Here is a 15,439-nt window from a genome sequence, read left to right as displayed (position 1 = left end):
GTGTTCCATACAAGTCTTCATTTTCACTGTGTTTCATATAAGTATTCATACATACTGTATCACATATAATTACCACTGATCTGTGCCTATTATTACACCATCTTTTCAAGACCCAATTGACTCTTACCATTACATCACCAGTCCATCCACTAAACTCTCTTATCCTAGTGATTTCCAACCCTCTCCTTTCCCCATTTCTTTTTTCTCCTTCCTCTATTGAACATTTACACACTCTGACTACTTATCTTTCTATTTTTTATGATAATGTTCTTACGCAGTATTTGTTCTTATGAGACTGGTTAGTTCACCAGCGTAATGGTCTCCCATGTAAGTACTTTATGAAATCCTTACACCTTAGTGATCATAGTATTCCATCATGTGAAATGTATTCATTTGTTGAGAACATGTACAGTGATTTTTACTTGTTTGAGTTTTAACAATAAGTATGTTTTTTATATTTTTGTATTTAAAATCATAATCATCAGGTCCTATTGCTGGTGTTATGTAGGAAATACCAGTTTTCTCTTTTATAGTTTTGTGATAAATACTATACTAGCAAAAGTAATTTTTTTCATATTGTGTTATATATGCAGGCAGTAAGATAACTGCTGTTTCTGCTGTTCACAGTGTATCATATTACTAGACTGTTAAACTTTATTTTCCCCAGATTTCCCCATAATTATTAATAGAATCTCTGTGTCGTCTTAAGCAATCAGTCCTTCCCCCTAATCTGTAGAAATCAGTAATTATAAACCAAACAAAAAAGCTCTGGTGGACTAATGGGTAAAGAGTTCCACTGTCAACCCAAAGACGTCTCCTTCCATGCAGTTTCTAATTGCTATCAGTTCTGACTCGATAATAAGTGGTTTCTAATGGCCAGTTGTAGATATTTAAGTTGTATGGTAGCTGTCTTTTTCTGACTTATTTTACTCGACATTTTTTAGAGTTCATCCCAGTCATACCATTTCTTTTTCATGGATGACTAATACTCCAATGTCTGTATATTCTATATTTTATTCATCTGTTGATGGACCCTTGGACTCATTCTGTATCGTTTTTGCTATTGTGGACAGTGTTTCACTGAACACTGGATACAAATATCTTATTTTTTAAAAAAATTTATTTTCTGCTAGTTTATTTACAAAATTTGAATAAAAATTTGAACAAATTCTTTGAATTTCCCTCACCCCCCATCAATTTGTACAACCTGATGATTAAACCCTCCTCCCCCGCACACCCACATCCCTCTGCTTCTAGTCTTCCTTGTGTGACTGCGTTAGTTCACTAAGTAGAATCTTCTCTAGTCTCTCCCAAGATAGGTAATAATTTACAACATTGCTCCTGTATGCTGCACAAGTATCTATTTTTGTTCCTGCTAGTTCTGGGAGTAGACTTGTTAGATCCTATTTTGAATTTAACCTTTTGAGCTCTACCATTTTTATAGTTACTACAACAATGGACAAAGGTTATAATTTTCTCTGTATCTTTATCACCAACATTGCTTCTCAATTTTCTTAAATTATAGCCATCCCAGTGTGTATGAAGTAGTTATCGTTTTAACTGTTATATTGTGGGGTAGATAGAAGTTTAAAGAACAAATGATTTTTCATTCAACAGTTTGTTCACATTCATTTCATGCTATTAGTTACAGTTCTTTTAATGTAACTGTGCTTGTCCTGCTTCCTCTCTGGGTTGCCAGTTTCCATTCACACATCTTCTGCCACTTCTTCTAAGCTTTATTTTTGGGCAAACATTAGTTACCTATTTTGTCTCAGATTTGTGGGACTGAGTTCATAGGCTTGACTCCATAGTCTAGAAATTCCATTATTTTCTGTCAGACTGCTATGTTTGGTATAGTGGTGGTTTGGGGTTTTTTTGACAATTATTTTGAGTTACTTTCCATTCTCTCCCTCCCCTTTTACTTTGTCCAGGATCATCTTTTTTTTTTTTTTTTTAAATTATTAATTTCAGTGAAAATTTACAGAGACTCTGGGTTTCCATTCATTCATTCATTCATTCATTGTTGCGCTTTTCTCCCCTCCCAGCCCTCCCCTTAGTACACTACCCTCTTGGAAAAGTAAAACAAAAATTCTTTCATTGTTTTGTAATCCCTCCCCCCAGGTCCACTCCTTCGCTCTGGACTCCTGTCATGACAAAAATACCTAATCACATATCCCTTCTAAACAGTTTCCTCCCTCATCTGTTTCAATGCAGTATACATTATTGAACCCATCCTTCTCAGTCTCCTCCCAATCCCAAGATCAGTCCTGCTTTACAACAGTGGCACCGTGCAGTATTTGTCCTTTTGTGACTGAGATACTTCACTCAGCATAATGTCCTCCAGGGTCACCCATTTTGAATAATATTGCATGAGTTCCTTGTTTTTTAATGTGGTGCAGTATTCCATTCTGTGAGTATACCACAGCTTCTCTGTCCATTCGTTTGTTGATGGACACTTAGGTTGTTTCCAACTCCTTGCTATTGTGAACAAAGCTGCGATAAACATGGGTGTGCATATATCTGCTTGGATGTCAGTTATGGTCTCTTTGGGGTATATTCCCAGTAGTGGAATTGCTGGGTCAAATGGTATCTATTTGCAACTTTTGGAGAAAGCACCATACTACCTTCCATAGTGGTTGCACCATTTTACACTCCCACCACCAGTGAAGAAGGTTTCCAGTTTCTCCACAACCTCGCCAGTGTTTGTTGCGTGTGGTTCTGTTAAATTTTGCTATTTTGACTTGGGTGAGATGATATCTCATAGTTGTTTTGATATTCATCTCTCTTAGAGCTAGGGATTTTGAACATTTTTTTCATGTGCTTGTTAGCCATCTGAATGTCTTCTTCGGTGAAGTGTCTGTTCATATCCTGTGCCCATTTTTCTATTGGATTATTTACCTTTATCTTGTTGTGGTGCAGGATCATCTTTTGTGGTCCTAGTCAAGAGTGGTTGATAGCAGAAGGTAGGTACCATTTGTTCTTTTTGATCTTACTCTAATGGAAGTTGTAATGGTGGTCTGTTAGTCCTTTAGATGAATGTTTCTCTGAGTCTTTAATTTTCTTCACTCTGGGCAAAAATAGACCAATAGTAGTTACTTAAATAGCCACTCAAAAGCTTTAAACCCCCAGTTGCTACTTAACAATGTAGACTGTAGAGAATTGGCATTATTGGATTTGTGTTGTATTGCTTGTCCATGATTTCCCTTGATACTTTGGTTCTAAGTCCCCAAGTTCAGTTACTCAGTCCTTTAAAGTGTGATAAATTGATTTGTTATTAATGTTTTGCAGGATTATATATGATTTTTGTTGACTTTTTTTTCCGTGTACATCTCAGTGCCTGCTTTTGCCTTGGTCATGTTGGCCTGGTCTCCTTATTAATGTGTATTGCCTTTCCCTTCACCAGAGTTAATAATGCCTACTAACAAGAGTTTTTCCTTACTTGCCCCAGTGTGATGTCCTTTCGATTCATTCATGTTGTGAGATGTTTTATGAATTCCTTGTTACGTACCCTGTATGTATGTTGTATGTTTATATTATTAATCTTTTGACAGTTAGGTTCTTAACTATTTTTGTGGTGGTAGTTTTTAGGAATAATGTTAAGTAGAACCTTTTGAATGGCAGGATAGATTGGTCCAAATAGCTATGGGTCTGGACTAAGGAAATTATTTTCTTTGCTCCTCCAGTATAGCTGTTCGACATATTGCATACTATGTCTTTGCTCATGCTTTTTTGCTTTAATGTGGTATGTTTATGCCTTCTCCTTAACCTACTCAAGTTAATTTTTCCCGTTGATGATGATTCTTAGGTCTTTGAAGGACTTTCTCCAGCACTTCAGTCTACTTGCTTGTTTTATTTAAAATTTTTACTGTAATGAAATAGTATGTAATGAAAATTCATCATTTATTGTAGCCAACTTTATGTGTATTATTTGATCTCAACACTCCACCAGATTTTTTCATCGCTCCTAATTAACCCCACTACTACTGAGTCAATTCCAATTTACAGTGAGTTGCCATTGCATTTCAGGGGTTGTAAGTCTTTACAGAAGGAAACTTAGTTAATCTGGACCAACTAGTGGATTTGAACTGCTGGCCTTTAGATTAGCAGCTCAGTATGTAACATCCTATGAAATCAAAACTCCTTTAATAGAAATTCTTGACTCCTTAAACAATATCTTCCTATATGACCCCTTTCTGCCAAGTTATTACATGTCAGTCCTTCATCTGAAGATGTTAAGTAGAATCATTTCGTATATATATATTTGATCTCTCTTAAGTACAGGAAATGGCTTCTATTCATGGGTCATCTGTATTGACTATTTTTGCTTTCTTCTGTCTAAAATTGTGCACTTTTTCCCCCTTTTAAATAAAAATTCTGCAGACAAAATAGCATTTACATATGTGTATACAAGTATTTCCCCCCTCTTTTTTGATTGAAATTTTAATGAAAGTTTATGGAGGCATTTATAAATTGTTGCATATTTTCCTCCCTGGCCATGTCTCTCCCCAGTTCACTTTTCTATTGGAAAAGTGTAAAAAAAAATTTTTTTCAAGTCCCTCCTTCCCCCAAGTCCACTTTACTATTCAGCTCTTATTCTGAACTCTTGTCATGAATATAACTAATCATATGTTCCTTTTAAACAGTTCTCTCCATCTGTTTCAATGCAGTATACATTATCTCCTCTTTTCTTAGGTTCCCCCCATCCCTGATGTTAGTCCTGTTTTATAGCAGTGACACTATGCAGTATTTGTCCTTTTGGGACTGAGATATTTCACTCAACATAATTTCCTTCAGTGTCACCTATTTTGTATATTATTTCATGAGTTCCTTGTTTTTTAATGCAACATAGTATTCCATTGTGTGAATATACCACAGCTTCTCTGTCCCTTTGTTGATGGGCACTTGGGTTGTTTCCAGCTCTTTGCTGTTGTGAAAAAAGAAGAAATAAATATAGGTATGCATATACCTGCTTGGGTGGCAATTCTGCTTTCTTTAGGGTATATTCCCTATAGTGGAATTGCTGGGTCAAATAGCATTTCTTTTTAAACTCTCTCTCTCTCTGTGTGTGTGTGTGTGTGTGTGTGTGTGTGTATCATCAAATCAGATCTGACTAGTACAGAAGGAGTTTGCACCTCCTTTTCTTTTTTTTTTGGCACCTCCTTTTCCAGCTGTGCATCTGGTGGATTTGAACTGTCTGCACCTCTGGGATTGCGATGTAGTTTTTTGCCACTAGGCCACCAGAGCTCCCATTCAAATGTTACTTCTATTTCCAACTTTTTGAGAAATTACCATACTGCTTTCTAGCGTGGTTGGACCAAAGTTTGCCTTTTTTCAGTAGAGTTTTATTAATTAATTAAGCCATTGGTTATGATTTGTCATGCATGTATTTTGTAGTGATTTAGGATAGAATTTGATCTGTATTCTGTGCATTGATAGCTTTGTAGAAAGCATACTAAGAAATGATGTTCCAGATAATATATATATATATTTTATTCTAAGTTAATATTCCTCAATTAATATCTGCTTTCCCGTCATATTAGTGCTTAATCCAATTTACTGAAATATCAGTAAACGCTGGAATAACTAAAAGTTGATAGCGAACATGTCAGTTTTGGACTATCTATGTTAAATTTCTGTAATGCATTTATTTAAATACTTGTAGGTTGGCAAAGGCAGCTTTCGATGATGCTATTGCAGAACTGGATACTCTGAGTGAAGAAAGCTATAAGGACTCTACACTTATCATGCAGTTGTTACGTGATAATCTGACACTATGGACTTCAGACATGCAGGGTGATGGTAAGCAAGCTCTCTGAAGTCAGATACTTTCTGTTGACTCTTAATTCTTGATATTTCTATAATTTGGGATCATAGACATTTTAATTACTATTTTCTTAAAGCATAGTGTTAGAGTTTTGACTGTAAGATGATAAAATATGCAATCCAATTTGGGGGATAAAAACTAGTCTTGTTAATAACATTTTGTGCCTGTATGATGTTTTGATTTTTAACTGATTTACTGCTTATATTACATTATATTTTTGAAATTGGGTGCAGTATAGATGGAGAACAACCAACTCATTTAATCTTATTTAGAGACTATTGTTGATGACTGAGTTTAATTTTGTGTTTGAATGTTATGATTCCAATTTTGACAGTTCTGTCCTTTAGCTGACACTAGATAGCGTTAGGAGATGCTTTATAAAGCCAGTCTCTCCGTTTGAAAATCTTATAACTGGGGAAAAAATTGGTTTCTATCCCTTGGGTCTTTATTTTAAACAGATTCTTATATTTGACATTGCTTTAGTTGTAAACATTTACGAGGGTAATTTATAAAATGAAGTTTTGTATGTTTAATGTTTACCATAAATGTAAAGACTCAAGTTTATCACATTAATTGTAAAGGAGACTTTGCCCATTTCTAAAGTATCATTTTTATCTAGGATAGATAGATCGTAGAACCAGGGAGGGAGAACTAGTGTAAGGTAGCCACTGAAAACCAAAACCTTGTTATTAATTGTAACTGTTCTTGTTTGAGTTTTTGTTTGCAGTTGATCTCTAGTCCTTGATCACCAACATAATGAATTGTCTTTGGAAACATAACTTTTTTAAGGTTCCCATTCTATTGGAACCAGGTATATATATTGTCAGTTTCTTCAGAAGGGGGGGTAGCATTAGATTTCTAACTTAATTCATTTATGGAATAATAAAAAGGAGAATTCTAGTGCTCACTTGTTTTGTGAGATATTGAGCTATTTTGACTATATCACAATTGTTATAAGTGATATCTGTGACCTACTTGCACACTGACAAAACCAAATGGAACCGCAGACTATTTTTCAATACTTCATACCCCCGTCAGCCATAACTGGGAGTAAAAAACCTAGTATACCACAAACTAATGACATAAGGTTCCTGCCAGGTCTAAAATTTGAATAATAACAACAGTTTAAAAGAAGACCACGTAGTTATGTGTTCTTTATAGTTGCTCTTAGCTCAGAGAAGCTGAACATGTGGCTCCATTTGAGTGGATAAAATGAAAGCATGTGGAGAATTATCCAAGCATTATGACCCTTCTAACCGTAGGACACAGTTTTTTGGAAAGTGAAAGCGACAAAGGAGGTGACTGTTATAAACTGTTTAGGGTGAGAGGATTTATGTTAGCTTTTTAAACTAAGTTGCTATAGCATAAAATATGGTAGAAAGTTTATATTCTCTACTTTTATTCATTATCACTTACAATGAAGAATTGATCAGGTATAATAGACATTTTTATAGAGAACAATGATTTTCTTACCAAGAGTAGTTTTATTATAGGATGATTTAATTTATGGAGTAGTACTATTAAAATTTTTTTTTTATAGTTCAGAAAGTTCTTTTTACAAACATGTTTTTGTACAAACATTTTAATACAGGCTTTTTAATTTTGGAACATTTTCTATTTTAATCTGATGAAATAGTTATTTTTAACTTCTGATTCACTGTAAAACTATAGGGTTTTTAAAATAAATTTTAATGAAAGTTTACAGGGGCTTAGGGTTTCTAGTCATTCATTGTTCCAAAAACTAGTTTTTGAAATTTGATTAAAATGGCCTAGAACTTACTGAACTCTTCAGGAATTAAAAAATACTAGTTTAGTAATGAACAGTTTAATTTTTTTGATTGATTTAGTGAAGTAATAAAAAATAGGTGTAAATAAAACACAATTGTAGATATTAACAATTTAACAATTCTTGCTAAAGGGTAGGCAGTACTTACTAAAAAATTTTGTGTGACAATTAATGCTGAATATAGGAGAATTACTTAAGGAGTTTACCATTTTCTATGGTGTTATTTACATTTAGCTTAACAATTGTTTAGGTAGATTTCTCCTTTTTTACCTTTACGTAGTGTTCTACAACTTTAACTGCAGGTTTTTAAGAGAAAGAAATATATGTGGTTCATTGGCTTTTACTGACACTTCTTTTGGGGTCTTTTGCGTAGTATGTGAGTCTGTCTCAAGTATGTTGGAACGAAGTAGAGAGAAAATGTGTGTGTTTCTGTACTATTCCATCCTTATCTAGAAATTACAAACTTGAGAGAAATATTTAATAGTATCATCTTGAGATGTATATATGATGGGGGGAAATGTCCCCCCATCATATATACATCTCAAGATGATACTATTAAATTCTTAAAGAGTTAGAAAGGAATGATTGAGCAGATTGCAATAAATTCCTAGAGAACTTTTCTATAAGTAAAAAGACCAAAACTTTTATTTCCCAAATCATGATCTTTTCCTTTGTCCTGCTTTCTTGGTTTATTTTTCTTATAATGTTGCTTTCATGATTGTTCTCCTTCCCTTTTTCCTTGCAATATAGATTCCTAAAGGAAAATCCAACTCTTCCTTTCCTAAAACTCTACTTTGTAAGTCATTTTCATGGCACAGTGAATTCTGCTTTTATTTTAGTTGCAGTTCTTCACTAATCATGCCTGCGTATCATTTTCTTGCTTATAAAACTGCCTGTTCTTCATTCCAGGGTGTTAATAAAATTTGAAAGGCCCTGCCTGTCTGATTAGGTTAGATTTGCACATAGTGATTATTTTTTGTTCCACAGTTACTTGAGGCCTTTGGCAAATCTCATTGTTGATTATGGGCAAGTTAAATGTGTTCTGGTACAATATGTCCATTCTATTTTAGCATTGTAAAAAAAGAGATTTGAGTATACTTATCAGATTTCTTAATATCAGCTATTATTCTGTTGGGAACAATTGAGTGGTTCATCATTTCTGTCCTTGGTAAATGACTTTGTTTCTCTTTGCATGCCTTTTTAATGAATCACAAATCCTTGTGTATGTTTTAAAATGCCAATACAAAAAAAATTTAGAATTTACTGTAACCTTACCCACTTAATATAGGGAAGTCTTAATAGACTGCCTAAAATGTCTTCTTGGTGTAAATATATGGCTGAAGAAAGCAAGTTTTAAGATGATTTGTCCATTCTGATTAAGTGATTTAACAGTGTGACTAGACTGTCTGAGGTTTCTTACATGATAGTTAATTAATTGACTTTTCATTTATTTTTATTCAAATTATTTAACTGTAGCAAATATAAATTCCTAAACAAAAGAATGTAACTTTTACCCCTTTTTCTTTTTTAGAAAAGACTGCATGTTTTTTATTATGGCTGAATACCTCAGTGCTTATTAAGAGAGAGATGATATTCTAATAAATAGGCTGGCACTTTTCTGTTGCATGCAATATACATGGTGCAATTGAAATTCCCCAACCTAATCATAATTGGGGATGAGGGACTGGAAATAGCATGAGAGAAAGGGTCTAAATGCCCTTCTTTAATAACCTCAGAGGTCTGGTTTATTTGGAGCATGCTGTTTCACCCTGGAATGAGAAATCTGGTTACTGTTTGGTGTGATTGGCTCAGATACAAAACGTGAAATTTAAAATTTACAGCAGCAGAACAACCCACACCTTTGGAGCATTTGACTGTTCTGTTCACTCTTGAAGCATTTCTGAGACTCAGCTTGTGCATAAAAATAGATTTTGTTAAAACATACTCTTGATTCTTGAAGAGGTGAGGTTATTGAGAATGAGTATTTGACCAAAGAGACACATAAATGCTTGAAAATCATATTAACAGTATGGTTACTTGCTGTCCACTTTGATTAGTTGTTTAGCATAAAACATTGACCTTTATTATGCATAATTCTTTCCATCCACTTTGTTGACTGTACTTTTGGGGGTTTGATCCAGCATCCCTTCTTGGCATAGGCATCTTAGATGTGGGAAATGGTAGCATTTCTTTGCTTTTGTGTTTTTAATACACATTGAGTCTGTTTGGTATTGTTTAAAAAATACTTTTGTGACCACTACAGTCTTAGTTGCACTGATTAACTGCCATTCTTTGTTTTTTAACAGGTGAAGAGCAGAATAAAGAAGCACTGCAGGATGTGGAAGATGAAAATCAGTGAGACATAAAAAGCCAAGAAGAGAAACCATCTCTGACTACCCCACTCTTCCCCTTCCCACCCCTTGGAAATTCCCCCATTGTCACTGAGAACCACCAAATCTGACTTTTACATTTGGTCTCAGAATTTAGGTTCCTGCCCTGTTGGTTTTGTTTTGTTTTGGTTTTTTTTTTTTTAGAAAAAAAAACAAAACACCCCAGTTTCAAAAGTTCTTAAAGGCAAGAGTGAATTTCTGTGGATTTTACTGGTCCCAGCTTTTAGGTTCTTTTAAGACACTAACAGGACTGTATAGAGGCTTTTTCAGCATTACTGTGCCAGTATGTATCCAGTCTGTGGGCAAGATCACCATTAAAAATGGGTATTGTATTTGAAAGCCATTAGACTTCTAGGTGATGCAAGCATCTAAGAGAGGCTAATCATACTTCTAGAGGCAAATGTGGTAACATTTTTTGTTTTGTTTTTCTAATTGTTTAAATTGAATTTTCTACCAATGTTTAAAATTAATTGGATGTTAGCTTGAGATGGTTAAAGGCTGTTTGGAGAGTTTATTTTAATGGTTTTGCTGTAAAAAGTGTTTCACACTCTGCTGAGATGTCGCTGAAAAGCATGGTGCTGGTAACAGTTCAACAATCCGTGGCTGCTCATTCTTGCCTACTTTTACTCTCCCTCTGAAGCAGGTTAGCATTGAAGGTGGTATGGAAGAGCCTGCATGCGTGTTCAATTCTTTGTTTCTTCTCCTGTCCTCTCCCTCTGGGCACCCTCAACCCCACCCCACTCCTTCCCTTCTTCGCTCGCTCAACCTCTTTCTTTCAGTATGTGTAACTTGAAGCTAATTTGTACTACTGGATATCTGACTGGAGCCACAGATACAGAATCTGTATTGTTCTTACTGAAACACAGCATGGAATTAACATTAAACTTAAATAAAACAAACCTAAATTAAAAATGCCAAACATTATTGCGCCTCCATCCTTTATACAGCTAAAATAAAATCTCTAGTCAAAACACATTGGCAGTATTATGTTTGCCTGTATGAAAGTGTTCTTTTCCCCCTTTGCGTAAATTGATTGTCTTGTTTCCCAAAGGTATTGTGCATTGAAAAAGAATTAATTGTAACCTGGTTGTGAAGAATACTCAAGTAGTTCAAGTCATTTTAATATCTTTTACTTCTTCGACACCAGGAAACAATCTTTTAATTTAAGGTATTATGGATCATTACATAGTAAAAAATGTTGACTGTACAGTTAAATAAGGCAGAATATGAGCAAATAATTCTCAGGCTGAGGTAAAACTATTCCGTATTATGAGAGCTCAGTGACAGAAACGAATAATTAGGTCACTCAGTAGTAACTTGCTCTAAGTACAGCAGTCCCTCTTAGCAGAAACAATATAAGTTTCTTCAAAGATACTGTACCTATGAATGTGTATAGCTAGTTAGTATCTTTTGGGGCATGTAAATATATTTCTTTTAATGACTACCGCTGATGTACCCCTTAATGATGTACCCTTGATCTCATTTTTTCTAAACAACTTTCTTTTGTATTTTCCAGTTTTTAGTTTTGCTATTGTAAATGATGCGACAATGAATATTTTTGTAACAATCTGTGCTTATTATTTTCATATGTTTCTGTATATTGACTTTGTTGATTTTCTGTGTCAGAAAACATTTTTTAAATTGGTACATGTTCCACTTTACAGCCTCATCATGAGTTTATTCAAATATCACTTTGCTTACTGCATTTTGCTTATTTCTAAATGAGGAATTGACCTTAAAAATCTATGTTCTTGGCTTTGAGTTCTTGGTAGCAGAAGCTTAGGTAATTAACAGGTTAATGATGTCCTAGTAGTTTTTTGTTATTAAAAATATTGTAGTCTAAGTGCATTTTAGTAGTTAAGATAATTTGTTTTTATTAATTCCTTTTTCAATGTGTAAAGAATTAGAAATGATTGTGTGGAAATCATACTTTCACCATGCATTGAAAGACATCAAGGAATTTTCAGTTGATTTTTTTTTCTGTTTCCAGCATCAAGTGGCTAGATGCCCACCACATCTCAGTCAAAAATTAAAGAGTTCATAACATCTCTGCTGAAGAAGGAGGAACAGTCACCTCCTGTACCAGTCAGATCCAATTTGACGGTACACGCATAAAAAAAAAAGAGTTCATAACATGTAATATTGAAGAAGTCACTCCTAAATGCATGGTACTACAGGCTGCTACCACATTAAACCCTACTATGTAGAGTTCCAGGAGTCTCAGCAGTAAACGTCTAATGTTTTTATAAAATAATTTGACAGACTAAAGGTAGTTCTGTTGTTTTCCCTCTTTGTAAAGTGCAAGACTTAATAACTCTGCCTTTTCTCCCTTGGGGATGTAATAACTTGCTAATAAATCTGTCATAATCCTAAAAAAAACCCCAAAACCACCAAAACCCACAACCAAACACCACACCTTAAGTAACCCTCAAGGTATGTGAAGTCATAAGAGAAATCCTCTCTTGGGTTAAACTGTATTCAAGATGCGTGGAGAGTTTTCAGAAGGTTGATTATTTTGGTAACGAGAAAGAAAAATTTGTTATTCGAAGAAACTGATGATGGGAATTACAAATGATAGAGCCCTGTAGAAATATTGCAGGGATGGGAAAAGATACTTGAAGAGAGGAGATTGCAGGAAAGGGACTTAGTTCTGTGAATAGAGTGTCTCCCTCCTTGCTGGTTCTCTAGGCTGAAATAGAAGTTGCGTTTTATTTAAACATTCCAGTTTTTTGTTTAGTTGTCTCTGAAGTTTACTTCATAAACTATCATAAATGTAGATATTCTTAATACTGTTTTTTATTTATTTATTTATTTACTTACTTAAATTTTTTTATTATTTTTTGTGCATGTACCGTCAAATCAGATCCGACTGGTACAGGAGGAAATTGTCCCTCCTTCTCCGGCAGAGCATCTGGTCTTAATACTGTTTTAATTACAAAATGTAGTGTCCTGCTTTAGAAAAGTTTTAATTTCAGTGGGAACCCCCTACCTATGCGTTCATAAATGTTAGCTTTAGCAATTTATGCCCGTGCTTCAGAACTGATGGCTAACTTAAAAAAAATCATCTTCATAAGCTGTTGATACTACAACAAGAAAGGCGAAGGAACATGCTGGGGAACAGGAAAATGTTTTGAAAATAGTAAAAGTTTCCAGTGGCCCCTGGGGAGAGTGAGCACCTAAAGATCAAGTGGTGATAGCACAGTCAAATCATCAGTTGTAAATAAAAGCCCCATTTCTTTGTTACTAGGCTGTAATCCAGTTACATATTCGATAGCAGTCAGTAATTTCTAGAGTCCAGCTCAATGCCCAATAGACGAGCGTAGTCACATATTTTGCAAAAAGGAAAATAGCAACTTAACCTAAAGCCACGTGTGTTACGATTAAAGGTTCATGCTCTCAACTAATTGGACATTCTCCCCCCACCCTGACATTCTATCCTAAATGAACATGTAAAAATTTTTTCTGAAGTTGCAGTTGTGTGTTTAAACAATTATTTTATAAATGTATCATATGCATATTAAATGGGAAGAAGCAGAATTGACAAATCTATTACAACAAAATCTGACAAAATACTATCTAAAAAGGAATAGTTAAAAGTTTTGGTAATTTTCTTGAATTTGGAAAAACAGTGTTTTAAATGACATTTCTTCCAGTTTAAAACTCTCTTTATTAACCGTGTACGGTCTCAGTTACTGCTTTGGGGAAGACCTGTGAGCATCACTTTTGTATCCACTATGCAGGCCTGCTATATTTGAGGGAAATTGGGAACTCTGGTTTTTTATTTATGAACATGTGTTTTCTCACATACTTGAAGTTAAGTATGCAAAATGGCAGTTTGGGTAGTCTGAATATATTTACTCATAGTTTTCCCTTATTAGATTTCTGGTGACGTAGTGGTAGGTAAGAAGCTGCTCTGCAATCCTGATGGCATTCAATTTAAATCCACCAGCTGCTTTTGCAAGAGAAGGAATGGACAAATATCAAGTGGGACCAACTGCCTCTGAAAACCCACTTCAGTGTCACCTTTGGGTGAGTTTTGACTCTTAAGGCAAACAACATTTTCTTCAGTTGTGTGCTAAAGCTATTAATACTTAGCTTTCAGAAGGCATGCTGTTCGAATCTACCAGATGCTCAACTTGAGAAGGAGGGCCATTTTCCTCCTGTGTCAAGTCAGATCCGATTTGACAGTACACAACAAGAAAAAAACCCCCTCATTTAATTATGGTTATTCCACAAAATCCGTTTTTGGGATGTTAATTTGGAAAAGGGACATACTTTAGCACACAGATGGCTTTTGCCCACTAGTTAATGGTATGTTATTAAAAGCCATAACATCACTAAAAATTTTCTTTAACAGAAGTCTAAAAACAACCAACCTTTTCCCCTTTTTTCTTTATTCATTCAGTAATAGAATAAATAATTAATGAGATGCTGATTTCACCAATAATGGAAAACATTAATATCCTATTATAAGACTCTAGAAAAACTTTCTGTTGAGTATTACTTGCTGAGATTTTAAGGTAAAACTTTTTAGAAATGTACAATCTAATGAATTTTCATTACTGTAGTCTTTAGTAATCACTTTTAGCAAGAAATGCAAGACTAGTTTTAGGCTAACGCTCCCACTCTGACATTACATTCGCCCCAGTTGAAAGTAGCGTCATCATCAATCTTCTCTGCTTCTGAACTTGATAGTAAAGAATCACAGAATTTTGGTTGTTCCTTCAATAAGCTTGTGAGAACCATCCATGTCATTGCTATTGTAATTTGTTTTCATTATTGTAATATTGCACTTCATTTTCTCAGTGTATCTCTCTTGAAACATTCAGGGATTTAATTTTGGGTGGTGTTGAAAAACATTCTTGTATGTGTTTTTTAAGGTGTGCATTGGTGGTGTTATGTGCCGTCGAGTCGTTTGCGACTCAGCGACCCTATGTACAACAACCCTAAACCCTGCTCTACCCTGTGCCAATCACATTGCCTCTGACACACCCATCCCGATTACCCCAGTCACTGAATCAATGCACCTCATAGAGGGTCTTCTCCTCCTGTGCTGTCTCTCCACCCTACCAAGCATGATGTCCCTCTTCAAGGACCTATCTCTCCTTACAACAAGTCCAAAGTATGTCAGATGAAGCCCCAGAATCCTTGCCTCCAAGGAGTAGCCTGGTTTAACCCTCTCCAGGATGAATCTGTTTGTTTTCTTGGCAGTCCAGGGCACATTGAATACTCGTCTCCAGCACCACAGCTCAAAGGCATCCATTCTCCTGTCTTCCCTAGTCATTGTCCAACTCTGATGCCTAATAAGTGATTGCAAAGACCATAGCCTGTATCAGGCGCACCTTAGTCTCCAGAGAGACACCGTTGCTTTTGAGTACTTCAGAGAGGTCCCTAACAGCAGAATTTCCCATCGCGATACACTTTGATTTCCTGGCTGCT

General features: G+C 35.0%; 1 protein-coding gene across 1 annotated transcript in view; it reads left to right on the top strand.

Annotated features, from left to right (window-relative positions):
• LOC102848959 (14-3-3 protein epsilon-like) overlaps nt 1-9,996 on the top strand; it is a 59,523-nt gene extending 49,527 nt beyond the window's left edge. Inside the window, exons 5-6 of the mRNA XM_006891012.1 lie at nt 5,663-5,799; nt 9,917-9,996. Coding sequence (XP_006891074.1) covers nt 5,663-5,799; nt 9,917-9,969 — 190 coding nt within the window. The 3' untranslated portion in view covers nt 9,970-9,996. The remainder of the gene's footprint in view (nt 1-5,662; nt 5,800-9,916) is intronic.
• Nucleotides 9,997-15,439: the final 5,443 nt, after the last annotated feature.

This window comes from Elephantulus edwardii, unplaced genomic scaffold, assembly GCF_000299155.1.
Source record: "Elephantulus edwardii isolate Elephantulus edwardi_28Jun2011 unplaced genomic scaffold, EleEdw1.0 scaffold00094, whole genome shotgun sequence".
NCBI lineage: Eukaryota > Metazoa > Chordata > Mammalia > Macroscelidea > Macroscelididae > Elephantulus > Elephantulus edwardii.
This window is presented reverse-complemented; position numbering and strand designations above follow the sequence as displayed.